The 18,302-nt window shown below is 37.9% G+C and overlaps 1 protein-coding gene across 3 annotated transcripts in view; it reads right to left on the bottom strand.

The window, feature by feature from the left end:
- Positions 1–478: 478 nt before the first annotated feature.
- alpha-Man-IIb (alpha-Mannosidase class II b) overlaps positions 479–18,302 on the bottom strand; it is a 239,758-nt gene continuing 221,934 nt past the window's right edge. For all 3 annotated transcript variants that reach the window (XM_018511524.1, XM_018511525.1, XM_018511521.1), the window contains exons 6-7: positions 4,107–4,575; positions 479–2,955 (exon numbers count right to left, since the gene is read on the bottom strand). In XM_018511524.1, the coding sequence (XP_018367026.1) occupies positions 810–2,955; positions 4,107–4,575 (2,615 nt within the window). In that variant the 3' untranslated portion in view covers positions 479–809. The remainder of the gene's footprint in view (positions 2,956–4,106; positions 4,576–18,302) is intronic.

Below are 18,302 nucleotides of genomic sequence, written 5' to 3'. Positions count from 1 at the left end.
GGAACAATATGTACAATGGCGCACGCACGCGTTGCACGTTTGTCATGATTAGTAATTAATTGTGTTGCATCGATCAAAGTATTTACACGCGAACTCTTCACATATATTTGCCATTTTTTTTTAAATTTCTCGTAAAATGTGATGCAACCAACGCGAAGTATTGTCTCGCGAAATTCAGCTAAACTCGAGAAGTGATGTGGAAAGTTCTTACATTAATGATTAATGATCTCACTTTAATAATTTACAATAATAAAACTTATCTTTGATCTGAGAGAGAGAAAAAGAAAATTTTTTTCTTCTCTTTTCTAAATAAAACTAGTGAAAGAAATTGGATATAAGAGAAAAGAAAATGGTATAAGAATATGATTTCTAGGCCAATAGAGTACATTGTCGGAATTAGCGTCAAAAGAAATTGTAAAAATGCCTCCTTCACATGCCTATGGAATAAAAAATTGATTAAAAAGGGTTTTTGAAATCCTCATTAACAAAAATATTTATTTTAATAAAATTCAATCGTACGAGTCAATTGTTTAATTCAATTGTCCTAGAGTAGTCAACGTTATTTGTCACTTTTTTCGTCCCGCGAGAAATTATTGATTACCTTCGCTGCTGTATCGCTTCCGCAAAGTTCCGTTCTTCACCGCTAACAACGTCACGCGTTACACAAAGAGTCAGAGGTAGTATTCAACACGATTAATATACGGCAGTGTCATTTGGAAGGGGCAAGACGCCTGTGTACTTTTGGAATTTTGCTAACCGATCAACGCGAATGCGTCGAGATCGACGGCCGATCGGCTTGTGGCTTAGGATCATTGTACGAAGTTCACATTGTACGTCTCGACTTGCATCGGTTGCAGGCCGATCTCTTGGAAACCGTCTTTCAAACGGGCGCCTGACTTCGTGCCAGTCAACGATGTCTTCGTGACGTTGACCTTGTCGAGCTTGTAGAACGCGGTGCCCTGCGCGAGTCTCTCTATGAGTGGACAGTGCTTCAGAGCCACGTCGATGCCCACGGAGCAACTGTAGCCCTGCCGGTGCAGCACCATGAGCGCGCTATTCACTGGAAAATGTGGCAGTTTCTGATCGTGATTGGTGCGTAGATTGAGCAGATGAAGATCGCACGGGAAGCTTTGACTCAGCAGTCTGACCTCCGGCGTCATCGTGACCTCCTGCTCGTTACCGTCCACCACGAAAATATTCACCGGGTAGTTGAGAGTGTTGCTTAGATAATTGGCGAACAACGACGGTCTCGAGTATTTGTCTTTTTCGCCACTTATATCTTCAAGTAGCAGCCAATGCTTGATGACAGTCCGCCGATTGTCCAGCAGACCCTCACCCATGCCCCGTGAATCATCGTATAGCGTTCTGCGATCCAGCATCACCTCGAGCCAGCCGGGCTGGTAGCTGGCCGCGCCCTGGCAGTGGTTCACTAAGAGCGTCAGCCGGTGATTCGAGTCCTCGATGTAGGCCATGGTTGTGATGGGAAAGTAATTGCCTTCGATGCCGATGCGCTCGATCTTGGTACGTTTGATCATCTGATGACCGTTCAGATCGGTGTAGAACTCGGGCGGATCGCCGTTCGAGATATCGGTTTGCAAACGCATAAACATCTCCGTCTCGCGATTCTTCGGCGGCGTTTCAAAGTCCACAATGTTGCGTAGGTAGATGGCTTCGCCGAGGCCGCCGTCGCGATGGTAGATCGCCACATGGTGCGTGAGTAACTTGCCATACTCGACGGTAAGGCGGGAACTCAGGTTACCGCTGATGATATAGATCTTCTGGTGCGGCGTGTATGCCTCCAAGACATCCTTGTCGGTGTCCCGGAGATTAGGATCAGGCATAAAGAGGTAGGCACCACTATGGAACTGAGCCGAAGGATACGCAGCGAACTGCACGGCGCACTGCATGATCTTACCGGTGGATTTCTTCGTCACGCGCTTCAAGAAACCCGTCTGCCCGTCAAACAGCAGTTTCATTCGCTGATTCTCGAGCTGCACGTCACCCACTTGCATGGGTTTGATAGGAAAGATATTATCCTTGCCGCAACGGCTGCAATACACCGTCGAGATGGCCTCTGCCGGCACTTTGTCGACTTGCCGCAAGTGGTATGTGGCGATTGACAACGGCTTCAGCTCGGCTACGAAAAGCAGGACGTATACATCATGCGTAATGCTCGTGGCGTTCATCACAGGCGCGATCTGGTAGGGTATGGGGTTCTTCTGAGGATCCAAGACTTTGATTTTATATGACGTAACTTTGAGACTGATCACTTCCTGCCTGGATTGCGCCAGTGGATTGAACAGAACGATTTTCCTAGTCTCATGACTGTTCACGCCGATTGGTATCTTCTTCGGCAGCTTCTCGTAGCTGTCTCTATCCGATTCGGACAACACATAGACGGAATTCGACTTGCCGCTGATGGTGGCCGCGAGAGACTGGATGGCAAAGCTTTGCAGACTCGTCGTATCCGAGATTGACTCGAAGAGTTTCAGCGCATAATCTTTCATAACAAAGGACTTTGAGGTACCAGTGATTGCGTCGTGATGCTGGAATAGACCCAGATTACGTCTCGCTTTAACCAGCTTCTCGAAATACGTCTCGTAAAGTTTTATATCCTTGCCGGATTGCTTGGCGAGATTTAGCGTGATCGTGTAAAGGATCTCGGCAGATCTGAGATTCGCCTCGAGCTCGCGGTCCAGAATCTTCATGTATGGTCTGGTAGTAAAGTAGCCGCTCCAATAGGCCGGTCTACCTTCACTGAAAATATCCGAGTATACGAAGAAGTCGCCTGTCAACGACGGGAACTTGCTCACACGCTTTTGTATCTCGTGAAAATAGTCCTTCGGCGTGCCAAACACCACCTCAGCATTATACTCGTCTTTCCGACTATTTATGTAGTCCATCAGGATCTTGTAGTTGGTGTACTGTTGATCCCACTCGATCGCGTGGTCGTATCTGTAATACAAATAATAATAGGAAACGTGACGTTCCATTAATTATAGAAGCAATCATATTTTTTTCTTGATATATATAGGATGTTTCGTGGTATAATTGAGAAGATAATTTTTCATGTAAAAGGAAATAAATCTGTGTATGTATACGTGTACTATATGCATGTTTTAAAAAGTAATATGTATTATGTTACATACTATAAAAATAACTAATTGTATTTTCCAATATTAATTATATTTTAAAGAGTATAAAATAGAAATTTTAACATTATTCTATCGAATTATAATTAAATTATAATTAAATTATGTGTTAAATTATTTTATAAATTTAAACGATAAAAAATTTATTGAATATATGTGTCTCTTTTCCGAAGCAACAGCGTTACAAAGAAAAATACAAAATAAAAGGAAAAATTCAAAAGTTATAAACACAAATCGGGTAACTGTCCCTATTAATGTGCCTTTTAGCCAATTTGCTTATTATTGAATTAATTATTAAATATTGTAGCTTTAATTTTATCTACTTGCAATATCGATTTTTCAATTACTTCTTTTTCTTATAATATTTCTTTAACCTAAAAAATGTTAATACTTTATAGTGCTTTTGACAAAAATAAAAATGTTTTTGTCCCTATTAGTGAGTCCTCTAAGCGGCAATGGCCCTATTAATGTGCCCCCAATTTGTGTGCCTATCCACATGCATGATTGACTCATTTTAACATATAGTTACTGAAATAGATAATAAATTTAAGCTAACTGTTTACGTTAATATTACATAAATCATTATTTCAATTATATTTATTTCAAAGTACACTCATAATACAACGTTCTCAGCTCCAATACAGGGCACATTAATAGGGACAAGCTTAAAATCTTGCGATACGTATTACTGGATTCACATAAATTCCCTCATATCTTTCGAAAAATATTTAAAATACTTTAATACTCAAAAAACAAAATATTATCTTCGGTATCGTATGGATTAATAATTTAACTTTACAAAAAAAAAAAATATTTTTTCTTATTTATTTGTGCTAGTTTTCTTTATGACTTATCGAAATACAAAAGCACCCTAATAGGGACAGGCACAGTAATTGCACAATAGTTACCCTATGATGAAAATCGAAGAAAGTTTCGAAACAAAGTTATGCAAACCTAAAATCGTCGCCGAGTGGCATCAGCACGACGTTGTGAGTGAACAACGAGCCGGTTCTCGCATATTGCTCCAGCAACAGCTCGGCCATCTGCTTAACGTTGTTAGGCGTTATCTCGACGGCGCGAACCGAGTACTCTGTGTATTCGCCGCGTATTTTACGGAAATCGAAGTTGAGGCAGACGTGCGGATGTGGGCCGCACGAGTGCTTGATGTTGTAAATGTCAAACGGTTGATTGTGGGTGAGCATGTCGGCTGCGCCGTCGCGATCCCACGGCTGCCGCCAAACGAAGTCGCCGTACTGTTTCTTGGCGAACCACTGTTTCCATGCGTAGTGTATCCTCTGGATCACCGTGCCGGACGCTCCAGAGGCCTTGAGGAAGTAGGGTATAGTACCGCCGTGGCCGAATGGGTCGACGGACCAGCCCGACTCGGGTATCACGTCGAGATTCGTTTTCAACCATTGGTGACCTGAAATTTAGAAAGGAAAGCTTTATCTTATAGCTTTTCTAAAATAAGAAATATGTCTAAAAAATACATGGACAAAGGAAATAAATAGTTTCTGCACAATTATTCTAATTATTAATTATAAGTTATATATGGAAGAACGATTGTACTGAAGTATCTACAAATTTAGATACTCAAAACAATTTTATAGGGAGCTTAAGCGTAATAAGAGCAATACTACAAAAAGTTTTCGCGTTTTTAATTCTAGCAACTAGCTTAAACATTCTACATTATTTAATTCAATAAAATTGTTTTTAGATTTTTGTATCTAGCTAAATCTTTAGGTACTTGAGCAAAACCGTTCTTTCTGCAATTTTCTTTGCAGAAAGAACATCGCTAGAGAGAAGTATCTTACAAAAAATACCAAATACTTTGAATCATTTCAAGAAGATAATAATTTTTTGTGCTTTTATTATTATACAATTTTTGATATTAAAATATTTTAATAATTTATTTCCTTAAAATATTTGCAAAGAAGCATTTAGAACAGTTATATCGATTTCTTGTAACGGAAGATGCAATTTAGATAAAATAAAAAAATATTAAAATATTAAGTTTATCGTTAAGAGTCGATTTCAAAATCATTTTCAAATGAGATGTATAAAAAAATGTCATAAATTTTCAGATACTAAGTAAATTAAGTACCATATTTTTATTTATTACTTTGAATTAGTTACATTTCTATAAGTTCGTTATTTAAAGTAAAAATTTTAGTTCGCTAATAGGATTTGATATAACTCGCGTATGACTTTGGTTTATTTTCGTTCAATCTACTAAAACTAATCTACAACTTAATTATGGATCGCGTATCGCAAAAGTCGCGTCCGCCGGCCTTTTTTACGGCATGCATTAATTTGCATCGGGGAGAGCTTTTTAAAGTTCATCCTGCCGAGTTCTGCACGATGCGATCAAATATTCATAATGCGGATTAATCCGTTGTTTCCGTGTTCTGAATATTCCAATTCTTCGAGCTATAATAAACGCATGCCGAAAACGTAAATTTATTGACAGTGTATGTACTAAAATATTAAACAAATAAGCAACATAATAAAGTCACACAACGAAATGATATATGGATAAAATGTCGATTAAAAAGTCTGAACACTAAACGGTCTGTAATCAAATGTATAATTTATAAATTTTACAGTATGTGCATTTATAATTTATGCTGTCTCGTTCAGCAAATATTTTTAATCAATGTACAAACACATGGATATATTATATTAGTTGATAGAAACGCGTGGTATAAAGTATAATGGTGTCTCCATGCATGAAGTTAACGCGAAACAGTCAGTAAGCCGGAGTTAGTTGGAGAGTTAGGGTAAATGCGATTAGAGGAATACGCCATTAGTAGATGGGAAACATCGGGTTCGTCGAAAAAGTTAGCGATACGCCGTAGCGGTTAGAAAGAGAGTCGTCGATCATGCCCGGGCAGAGTCAGACCACGCGGAAACTTACAGCATGATTGGCAAACGAATCTGCAAAATTAATCCCGCAGGAATGCGAATGGAAAACATGGATAGGGGGGCTCGCCAAGGGATGGTTAATAGAATTAGCTCGCAAGTCAGCGATAGTTAGGCGATAGGTATATATGTAAGATTAAAGGTGTATTCTACTCTTTTTCCTGTTCAGTTGTGACAAGCTTAGGTGTCGTGTATGCTATCGGCGCTAACTATCATTCGACTGGTGTTTTTAGCATAATCTCACGAATGATTGTTACGGGTGCGTGAGTAAGTACGATAAATGATATCTACGAGGCACGCGAAAGGCATGGTCTGTAAATTAAATAGATTATGTCACTTAAACAAAGTGATATACGTCATATCTTATTATATGCGATTTACAGCGGTGGTATTTTATTATAAAAATATAATATTATTTATCGACTCCCAGAAAAAACATGTTAAATCTAATTGGTATTAATTTCGAAATTTTCTTAATTGGTATTCGCGAGTCCAGTGCAGTTTCAACTATCGTTTTAATGTTTAAAATTATTGTTTAAAATTACGTGATTGAACACTAAATTTTCAGGACTGAAATTTTACTTCAAGAAAAGTGATAGTTGCGTCAGTCCGGCAAGGAGTGAATTTCACACTTCACTTCTTCAGGAGTAAATTTTTTAACCTAACTTAAAAAAAATCAATTTTAATGATTAATATCTCGCTTCGCGAGACAGAGTGACGCTTTTTTTCTACCATATTCGTTTTTTATACAATTTTATACAAAAACATGTCGAATGAGTCTAATAATTTTTAGATTAGAGATGTAATGAGGCTAAATTTAACATTTATCAGCGTAAAATTTCAGTCTCTCCCTTCGGAGTGATTTTTCACTCTCTAATTGTAAGAGTGAAAATTTCACTTCTGTTGGACTAGCGCAACTAATATCACTCTATAGGAATGAAAGTTCATTCCCAAAAATTTAGAGTGAACATTTTTTTATTTTAAAAGTCAAAATCCAAGGAATAAGATTATAACTTAAAATTATGTAAGATTGTGAAAAATATTTGTTATAAACAATTTTTCCTAACTAAGTTGAAGAAATTGTTTAATTATACTTATAGGCTCGCAAATACCGATTAAGGAAAATACGAACACTCTCCAGTAGGGGATTCGTATTATTCTGTACCTATAATCTCCTTCATGTGAAGTTATTAACGATTTAATAATGCTCTTGGACGTTGAACGGGTTCAACTGAAAATGATTAAATAATGCTCTGATTCTCACACGAAATCGGATTCGAATGAGATTTCCCGAAAATCAGCAATTATTCAACGACTATACATGTGAGGATAGGAATCTGGCTATTTAGAAAAATCGTTCGCGATTTAATACCGTACGGAGAGTATGCGGAAATTAATGTTCACTTTGTGACGTGAACATCTCGTGAATCTACCTAAAATCCAAATTCTCGGGGTCATTCGCAGCTCGCTCGCAACCCGGAAATTGCATCAATTATTCGAGAAAGCCAGAGCTCGGCCGCAAATTGCGCGTTCGTCGTACTATCCCGCCGATGGAGCTTGCATTATTGTGGAAGTCCAGGCAGAGAGAGAGAGAGAGAGAGAGAGAGAGGGGAGGGGGGGGGAGAAAGAGAGAAACATGGAAGAGATAGTTGAGAGAACATAGATAGAAACCAAGGTGGGAAAGAGGGACTAGAAGGGTGCCTAATGCGAGGAATAAACCATTAAACTGTACTCAGCCGGTGCTCGACTGATTATAACTCGTTAGAGCTGCACGACATATGTGCATTAACGGAATTATCGCGAGTTACAACGCGTTGCCACCCTCCCTGAAAGATTGTGTCTCTTTCACATGTGAATCCGCTGCATTCCCGGGAGATCCGAGAGGGATAATCGGAGGATTACTTTCTACTAAGAGGACTGAACTCAACTTCGCCTATTTTAGAAAAAGCTGCAGTTCGCCGGGATATATGTAGGTGGAATGATGAGTCTTGAACAAGAGGAAATTTCGTTAACGCAGTAAACTTAAATCCTTTGGAAGAGAAGTTTAGTAAATCACGAGGAAATATATGTATAATCGTGTAAATTAGGTAAAACATATAGTATATGAAATTTTAAAGAAAACAAATATATTATATTATTAAGATATTTTTTTCGACTCTCGTTCTTACGAATGAAAGAAGAAGAGGAATGAGAAGGAGAAACTTACGAAAAAACTACAGTCACGTTCCGGTACTCCAAGATGGAACGTGCTAGTGGGAAAGTGCAGCATGCAGTTGAGATGCCACGTGAGATACGAGGTATATGCTACATGGAGTAAATCAACGTGCTAATTTTTTGGCTCCAACTTGATTCCCGTAGAATTTCAAATGTTGACTTTATCACGAAATGCTTAAGGGAGAGAGAAGCAGTATTATTTCTTATTAAATTCTTTCATCTACAACATCCAGATCAAAGAACAAAATGGAAATATGAGAAAGTATAATGTGTATTTATATTTCTCATTAATACAGAAATATACATATATAAAATTCGTTCTTTTCACGAAATTTTTGAGGCATTTTAATGCTTTTATTTCGAGCCATCATACATAGATTGAGTTTTGAAATATCTAGATGAGATTCCAATCTGATGCAAGTAGGAAAAGAATCGTAAGGGTACATAGTAGCGTGAATAATGCAAGGCCTTCACACTCGTGTCTGTCGTCGATTATTAATAGTCGGATCGGACGTATCGCGATAAGCCGCCGTGAAATTTTCAAACACTACATAAAACAAAGAAGAGGCGAGTCTATCCATAACTGGCCGATAATGAGAGACATCGTGCGCCACTTGTTGCTCTCGTTCTGAGTTCTAATCACCGAAGTCGCTACGTCGGTATGTACGATCTTTACACTTTTCCCAGCGGAGCTCGTCGAACCAAGCTCATTAATCGCCATTAATTAACATCGACAAATCCCCCGACGGACGCAATCCCAATTGGAACACGTGATTTATACGGACGCGTCCATTTTTATCGGATTTATTATCCATAATTTGATGTTGTTAAACGGTCATTGTCGTGTCATTTCCACACTCCACTTTCGTTAGTTTTTTAATACAGAATTTTTACGGTATAGATATAATTTATGATGTACCTAATCATTTATCATCGAATTTTATAAGACAACACAAATAAATGAAAAAGATCACATTCAGTCAAAGCGGATATTGTCTGATAATATTGCTTAAATTAGAAATTGCAAGATTCATATAAAAATATTATTAATATATGATCTCGAGCGTGCAATCGAATGAGGTCAACACATGGGTTATTTCAAGCATCTTATCATTTAATTTGACAATTAAAATGAAGGAACTCTTATAATCACATAATCATAAAAACAATATCATAACTCAGCATCAATCCGTTTTACTTAATTTAGCTTATTATGTTCAAGCTATTTGTATGACGAATAATTTTCTCAAGTATTACATATTTGTATTGAGAAGGATCCAAATTGGCGATCGAAACGTCTATAATTTTATATATAACGAATAAATTAATTACACATGACTAACTAACTAGTGTTGACTCTTATAGGCACCTTTATACTTTGATTAAAAATATTATTAGGCATACATGGCTAATTTTTTTATTTATTTGTATTGAATATTTCTCGGTCGATTTTCACTTACTATTGTTTATAAGCTTTTTATAATTTATTTTTAGATTGTTATATAAGATATACATACATTATCCAACAAAATTAAAGGATTACCTGTTCCACCCTACAAAAATAGGCAAATTTCAAGAATATAACTTCGTAAAAAGTCATCGTATCGAGATATTTAAAAAAAGCATTTTACAGCTTGAAGTCTCTTTTGTTCAGACCGGTACTTTAGAAATAATCTCACTGATATTTTATGGAGTTCCACAAACATAAATGAAGATACGTCCAAAATTTTTTATGAAATTTGCGAAATTTTACAGCGCGAATTAAAAATTGCGCGCAAATGCGATTTACATGGATCGAAAGAACGAATCTTTAGCTTTAATTTGCTTTTTTATTGACCTCTATACGATTTTTTTTCATCGAGTTATTCAACATCGAAGCAAAACGGATCGTTTTTGCTTCAACGTTGAATAACTCGCAAAAAAAATCGTACAAAGCTTCATAAAAAAACAAATTAAAGGTAAAGATTCACTCTTTCGATCGATGTAAACCGCATTTGTGTACAATTTTCAATTCGCCTCGTGGCTTTTTTAAACATCTCGATACGATGAGTTTTTACGAAGTTATTCTATCTTGAAGTTTGCCAATTTTTGTAGGATGGAACAGGCGATCTTTCTCTCGTTTAATTTTGTTGAATAGTGTATATATATGAATGCTTTAAAAGTTCTCTGAATTATGAAATTGTACCGTATTGATCAGCATCAAGATTTTGTGAACAGACTGTGACAGACTTTTATATACACACACGGCACTATAATTTACATTAAAAACACATGCCGAGTTCGCCACAAAGCGAGAAAACTAACGGATTTTCCTGTCAGGCAGTATTTACGGGATTATCCTGTGTGCATTGCAACGATGCGCCTCGCTAATTGCAGCTAATTTCCAGCGTCGGTATCGGCGAACGAAAACGACCGAGAGATTCTGCGACAGTCCGGTAATGGACCTCGTCTCGATGCGTTTCCGGTTATTATCGTTCCTCGAGTGTATTACAGGTGAGTCGGGAGGGAATAGCTCGCGTTTATCTCTGTGCGATTCACAGCCGACATCGCAATACGGCTATCTGGACCATCATATTGTTTTCCCCGTTATCGCTGAATACGCGCTTCTCGATTGTGGGAAAACATTTCCCGCTTTGCTGCAAACGTCTGCAGTCTCACGATTGGTTTTTAGTTCTGCAACCCGTGAAAAGAATGAAACAGACAGAATAGAAACGTAATAAATTTAAAAAGTAGATAACAATACTTAAAAAAGAAAATAGGTAGAGAGAATATTAAATAAATAATAAAAATATAAAACAATCCGGATGAATCGGCGTAATAAATATAAATAATATTACTTTACCTTACAGCAGTTTTTGCATTAATTCAGGTTTAATATTTTTTAAAGTTAACGACGTTATTTTGTTTTACGCTTTTATTTTCCGACATACGCGTGTGATTTAGATTAAATATAAATGTAAACAAATATAAATATACTCTTCTCGTTTGATATACTTAAAATAAAAATAATGATATACACAATGGCGAGAGTGACGGCAACGGTGATGCTCGGATCCGAAATGAGACAGACAAGCGGATAATTAATTTGTCGTGTTTATGATTCATGGGGAACGGATTTCCATCGCAAACACCCCGCCATTATGATACGATCGCTCCATTGTCCTTACGTCGAATCAGGCCGGCTCGGGGCCGTATATCAGTTGGCTATTCTGATCGAACAGGTGCGATCGGAATGAGATGCGCTCGTGTTCGGCCTCGTAAATTATGCCGATCCGCTCGCCATGCGTGACGTACGCGATTTGTTGCGGGATGCAGTTGCGGCCGAATGCATAATTCTACACGCGGAGATTCGTCCGTAATGCCGCGTGGTTGCGGTTCGGTCTGATAAAAACGAATATAAAATCAGCGCCGCTGATCGATATGCAGAATTTAATCATGCCGATTTCCGTTCGTGCGTTAATAGTATAATTAGACGCGTGTAATAATCAGAACTGTGTTTTTAGAATCTTATGAAATATAACGTAGAGAGTAAGTTTATACTTTATTATATTTAACACACACACAATAATGATTCCACTACAAAATTAATCCTACAACGTATGTATGTATATCAATAACTTATTTTTCTAATAGAAATTTTCTCTTAAACAGTTATATGTATACCTAAATATACACCTCGGGAATGATTTGCTTGTAAATTATATGTAACTCGATATGTAATATGAAGTAACTTGTACCAAAATTCCGAGTTCTCCGGCTTATTCCGAAACATTTTCTGATGTACGCTCCAAGTCTCTCTCTCTCTCTCTCTCTCTCTCTCTGCGCGCGCGCACCCACAGAGAGATTTCTGGCAGCACGTGTTTCGAACAGAGTTCAGAGCAATCGAACGCGTCGTCCAAACTCTCGCGGGATTGTCTCGTCCTTTTCCAACGTCTGCACCAACCCTTCCCGCAACCCCCGTGTGCAACTGCAACTGGTCGCTCTTCTCTCGGGATCTCTCGATTTCGAAATAAGACTTCGCCGGCCTTCTCAGTGGCAATTCTCGAGCGAAATACTTATGGCTCGAAAAGTTCTTCGTCGTTGCAACCTTGCGTGTAAAGGTCTGTGTGTGCGCGTGTGTATGTATTTGTGCGCGTTACATGCGACTGTAACACGACGGCAAACTTGTCGCTGCCTATCTCGCTCGATGGCTCGACCGGATTTAATCAAGCGGAAGGAAAAGTGCAATCCGGAATGCACCGGGCAGGAACGAAGGAAGGATACCGTGCTCTCTCTCTCTTCCGATACCCCATACATATTTCAAGCTCAGACGTATACTGTGTTTTTTTACATAAATACATTATTAGATCTTTCCTTTTTAGATTTTAATTTTTTATTCAACATTATTTACTTTATTTCGATTTACATATCGGAGATATCGCTCATTTGTTATATAGTATGGTATACAACGATACAATTTAAAAAACCAAGTTTTCCAGAAAATGAGTTCGAATATTTTGAATCATTAAAATTTTGTAATATTAATTTTAAAATGCAATTTTGGTGTAATAATTATAGAGGAATAAAAATATATTTTTTTTATGTTCTTTATGTTTTTTATATCTCCGTTATTTTTGTGCAAATAATTAAAAAAATGACAATTTTTTTAGTTGTGTAATTTTGTATAGCAATTAAATAAATGATACGTACATATTGAAATTCCTATAATCATCGTGTTCATCCATTAAACATCAAACGTACTGATTCTGTTTGGAGTTTCATCTCATTGTCAGATTAATTATAAACGAGTCCATTTAACGTTGAATTGCGAGACTAAAGTTAGAGCCATAAATGCAGCAACACTTTATATACGCAACATCCGTTCGTTTTGCGTTTCCGTGGAGCGTTCTGCATTCGCATCTCGGTGGATTCACAGCAATTGTGATCAACACTCGAGGATCTAATTACGGCCGACGCGCCGACCCCTTTTCTTGGCGCCTTGTTTCATTCTCTCCCTCTGTCCGAAGGGCGGTAAGAGCAAAGAAGGCGTTGGAAAAAAAGTTGAACGAGCAGAAGGAAGAGGGAGGAGTAGAGAGCGGGAGATACTATTGTCTTCCGAGCACCGCAGGATCTCGTTAGCCTACTTTTCGCCCTCTATCTCTCCATCTCTCTCTTTCTCCCTTTCTATTCTATGATCCTTCAGGCGTACGTCGCTTTTTTTTTCTTTTTCCTTTCCGCGTGTAACGCACGTCTCTCCGCTTTTTTCCGCTTAGGTAACCACCCTCCCTCAAACGCCGCCCATTTTCCGCCTATTATCGCTTCTCTCTTTTAACTCGCGCCCACATTATTTTGTTCTTAGATCTCCCTCCCCCCTTAAACCTCTTCCCGTGTTACTTCGATATTTTCGCAAATCTGCCAGCATTGTTATCTTCGAGCTTATATGCAAAAAGTCTTTAATCCGATTATATAAAACGGCTATATTATGCTTCACATAATGATCTTCGTGTATGCGGGTTTTTAGATTTAGTTTTTTACATAACTTTTACGTAAAAAATTTCCTTTACGTCATATCTATTGTGTTCATTTCTTTATTGTACCGTCGATACAAAACCGAAACCATAACAGTAAATTCACTCGGATAATTCCTTTTACATATTGCGTAACAAAAATATAATTTTTAAAAATATTGATATTTCAATGTTTCTTCGCACTATAAAAAGATCAACTGCGAAGTGAAGTAATATACTTCTTCAAGCTATATTTTCTTTGAAGATTTCTTATATTTACGTTTGAGTCGTTTATTTTAAGAATTATATAATCAATTTTAGAAAAATTCTTTAACTCTAGATAAATCTGAACATTATTGAATACCAAGATTTGCTTTGATCTAAAATAGAATTCTTTTTCTTATTTTATTTAATCTTACTGGCTGAATTTTTTTTCACTTATAATTCTTTAAATTAAATCTATTTATTTTTATTATTCCAGTCTTTTAACAACGATGTGAACTGGCGGATTGTTACATATACAACTTTTCTTTTATAATTGGACCTACTACTTTTTATAACAAGGTATTTAGAAGTATAAGCTTTGTATAGGCATCAAAGACTTGATATTCACTGTAGTGTTAACTACAGTTATTTATAGACATGATAATTACAAATATGGAACTTGTTACATCCGGACTGATCTGGCTATGCAATTTTTCACATCAATTATGAAACATTTTTTTACTAATATTTATGACTGTTCTTTATGATTATATATTCAAACATTATTATTTGTTAAGGTTTATATATATTCCGACGTTATTGTTTTGTGAGTTTAAATTTGTTTTTTAACATTGAAAATGATTCGATCGGAGTCGAAACATTTGTATGTAATAATCTATTATTAAATTGTCTCTTGTATTTATATCTGGCTCGTTGCCCAACCTTTTATGTTTTGATTAAATCTATTTGTTATGAGAAACTCATTAAATCAATATGCCTATACTTAGTTAAATAAGACTACGGTCAAGTTGATGCTACAAATGCTTTAAAGTATCTAAAGTGGATTGTATCTATACAATATTCATTGGAGTAGATATTGTTTAGAACACTTGCTCTCATCTTTGTGAAATACGCGTACCGCGTTTATTGCCGTATGTTCCACGTCTCAAGAAGCGAAATAAGGCTCTATCTTTTTAACGACGGAAATTTCGCGATCGTTCTGCGAGCGGTTATGAGGCGAGGCGAGTACCCGGCGACGAAAACGCCTGTAACTAGCTGCTCTCTCGGTCAAAGTGCTCTCAGTCTAGTCGAGAGCCATAACCGTAACTATTCTGTAGCCCCGTGGAACAATAGCTGTTCCACAATAATAACAACGACGCGGCCGCAATAACTTCCACGTTCACGCGCAGCGGCGGTGTTGAGATGGGCGAAACTTCCAATTTTTAACTAGTCTTCAGAGAGATATTTGCAGGATGTTTCGACAAACATATTCGAAATTACGGTATATAACTGTAAGAATGTCTTTGTTTAACCCAGAAATAGTCATCAGATGTTTTTATATTTCAGCGACGAAAAAATGTGAATTGTAAAATATTTGTACGGATATTTTTCTTTCTTTTTTAGTAACTATTTTTTACGAACCTTTTAATATGCAATTCCATCAAAAACTCGCAATAAGAAGCCGCATATCAATTAAAATCTCTTTTTTTGATGTTTATGTAAAAATATTAAAATAAGCTACTTATGTCATAATAAGCTACTTAATGTGCTTATTCCGTTATTTGTTTGGTTTCTACTTATTTTTTTCAAAAAATTATGATATAAATAATATATGTCCATAATATTCTCAAATACTAATAAATTGGAAAATAATCGATACTATACAATACGTTATTAATAACAGTGACTTTAATTGATGTAGGTATAAAAATACCTCAAGTGATCGTAAAAAAATCAGGTGACTATTTCTAGGTTAAAAATATTTTTTGCCAAAAAAATGCAAGCAAAATTGCCCACTTCTAGATATAATTTTCTTCCAACAGATGCATTAATTATTAGCAGAAAAATATGGTACAAACCGCGCTCCAGGCACTGCACAACGTGACGTGTCGTATACATCGTAGGATCACGTACGTAGGGGACTCATACCGGTAGATTTTCGGAAATTGGCGAATTTCGGAATTCGAGAAAACAGAACAGTTGTGGGATATTGCGCTATTTCGATGCAAATAACATCGATATAGATCCCGAGGCGGTTCACGATGAAGCCTAGACCATTAGAAGAATCTTCTCCATGATTGAGAAAAGGATCGTTTTGTCGGCGATGAAAATCAATTTGCCGCTGTGATTTGGTCGTTTGTTGATCTCGGCCCGCGTCTTCGGGGAGATTACGGCGGGCTGACTTAGACGATGACGACATTGTCCTTACAATTTTCCCGGTGTATTTTCGTATTAAGATCTATGTATATTATGGCATTCCATCTTACATACACGTATATCCGCGGGTCGCGGTCGTCGCGGAACGAAACAGAATGCGAGCCCAGGGAGAAATATGGAGCCTTCGGGATACGACGTAGCCCGTAAACGCTTTTATTCTACGCGATATTTGCAGTGGATCTTCAGAAGCAAGAATCTAAAAAGCAGAAGGAGCGCTGACGACGATCGGTGCGAGAGAGCGGTGCAGTCTAAAGGAACGGCCAGCCAGAGCTTCGTTCCGCTTCGATATTATCGCCACTCACGGAATTACGTTTAATACTCGGTCGTCGTTTATTAAAAGATCGTTCCTTTGTTCGCGCTCGGTCATGAAATTCGAGTGAGGAAATAGGAGCCTCGTCTAAAATGGTAGGCTGTCTCTCCGAAATATTGTCTGAATGCCTGCGCAGATTAATTTTCTAGAAGAAGGCGAGAAATGGGATTTAATGTGACACCGCAGCTAAACAAGAATCGAGTCCTCAAAGACGCTTCGCGAAATGAGACTAGAAAATATCATTATGGCATTAGTCTTTTATATATACATATATATACAGGGTGGACCATCTGAAGTGATCCAGTCAAATATCTCGAAAACTAGTAGGGATAGAGAAAAATGTTTCGTATGAAAAGTTTAGGGTTACACGGGGGAAGTATGGTACTGACCTTGAAAAATCCTTGGAAGGTCATTTTGAAGGTCATTCAGGGGTCACGATGGTTTTTTTAAATGGAACCCCTAGTTTTTCACCATGGGATAAGAAAGCTGGTTTCAAGCCCTTTACGAAACACTGGTTGTGGTCCACAATCCGCCCACTGGGGTCCGAGTTATGGACCATCAAAGTCATTGATGAACTACTCTTAGCGCTACCCAGGAACAACGACGTGGACGTGGTAGTTCTCTGTTCCCTTCGAGGTGCTTGATTTTTGTGAGTCCCCTTGCCTCTCACATGTGGGGTGCTTGATTTTTGCGACTCTTCAACAGTTTTCGAGAGTCGATACTCATTCATAACTCTGATTGAATCAAATGGAATAATCCAAGAGATTTCCAATAGTAAATCGTTAACCGAACACATGACTGCCACCCATGATAAACAGAGACTCGGTGTTCTCGTTTGTTTATGTTTATGTTTTTCTTTTCAATGGAGTTAATTAACTGTTATCCCTATTCAAATCGCTCACAATCTTCGGAGAGCGACGAACAAGAATTCAACAACAAACGGAAACATCGAATCTCTGTTTATTGCGGTTTGTTATTATGTGGATGACCACGGCAATAAATGATCATTGAAACACAGGTTTCAAACTGTGGCAGTCACAATCGTTGTCTTCTCTTGCGTATTCAATCAAAGAAATGAACCACTATCAACCCTCTGAAATTGTTGACATGTTGCTCGTGCTTGGCGAATGTCACACTAATTATCGCGAAGCCGCAAGAGTTTACCGGGATCGGTATCCCGATGGCCGGATCGTAAATCACACGACCATCCGTCGACTCGCACTGAGGGCTCGACAAGGATTATTGAGGCGCGATGGAGGAAATCATCAGTACGATGAGAATGATAATCGTGTAGTCACCATATTGGGACTTGGATTATTCCATTTGATTCAATCAGAGTTATGAATGAGTTTCGACTCTCGAAAACTGTTGAAGAGTCGCAAAAATCAAGCACCCCACATGTGAGAGGCAAGGGGACTCACAAAAATCAAGCACCTCGAAGGGAACAGAGAACTACCACGTCCACGTCGTTGTTCCTGGGTAGCGCTAAGAGTAGTTCATCAATGACTTTGATGGTCCATAACTCGGACCCCAGTGGGCGGATTGTGGACCACAACCAGTGTTTCGTAAAGGGCTTGAAACCAGCTTTCTCATCCCATGGTGAAAAACTAGGGGTTCCATTTAAAAAAACCATCGTGACCCCTGAATGACCTTCAAAATGACCTTCCAAGGATTTTTCAAGGTCAGTACCATACTTCCCCCGTGTAACCCTAAACTTTTCATACGAAACATTTTTCTCTATCCCTACTAGTTTTCGAGATATTTGACTGGATCACTTCAGATGGTCCACCCTGTATA

This window comes from Trachymyrmex cornetzi, unplaced genomic scaffold (genome assembly GCF_001594075.2).
Source record: "Trachymyrmex cornetzi isolate Tcor2-1 unplaced genomic scaffold, Tcor1.1 scaffold376, whole genome shotgun sequence".
NCBI classification, from domain to species: domain Eukaryota; kingdom Metazoa; phylum Arthropoda; class Insecta; order Hymenoptera; family Formicidae; genus Trachymyrmex; species Trachymyrmex cornetzi.
This window is presented reverse-complemented; position numbering and strand designations above follow the sequence as displayed.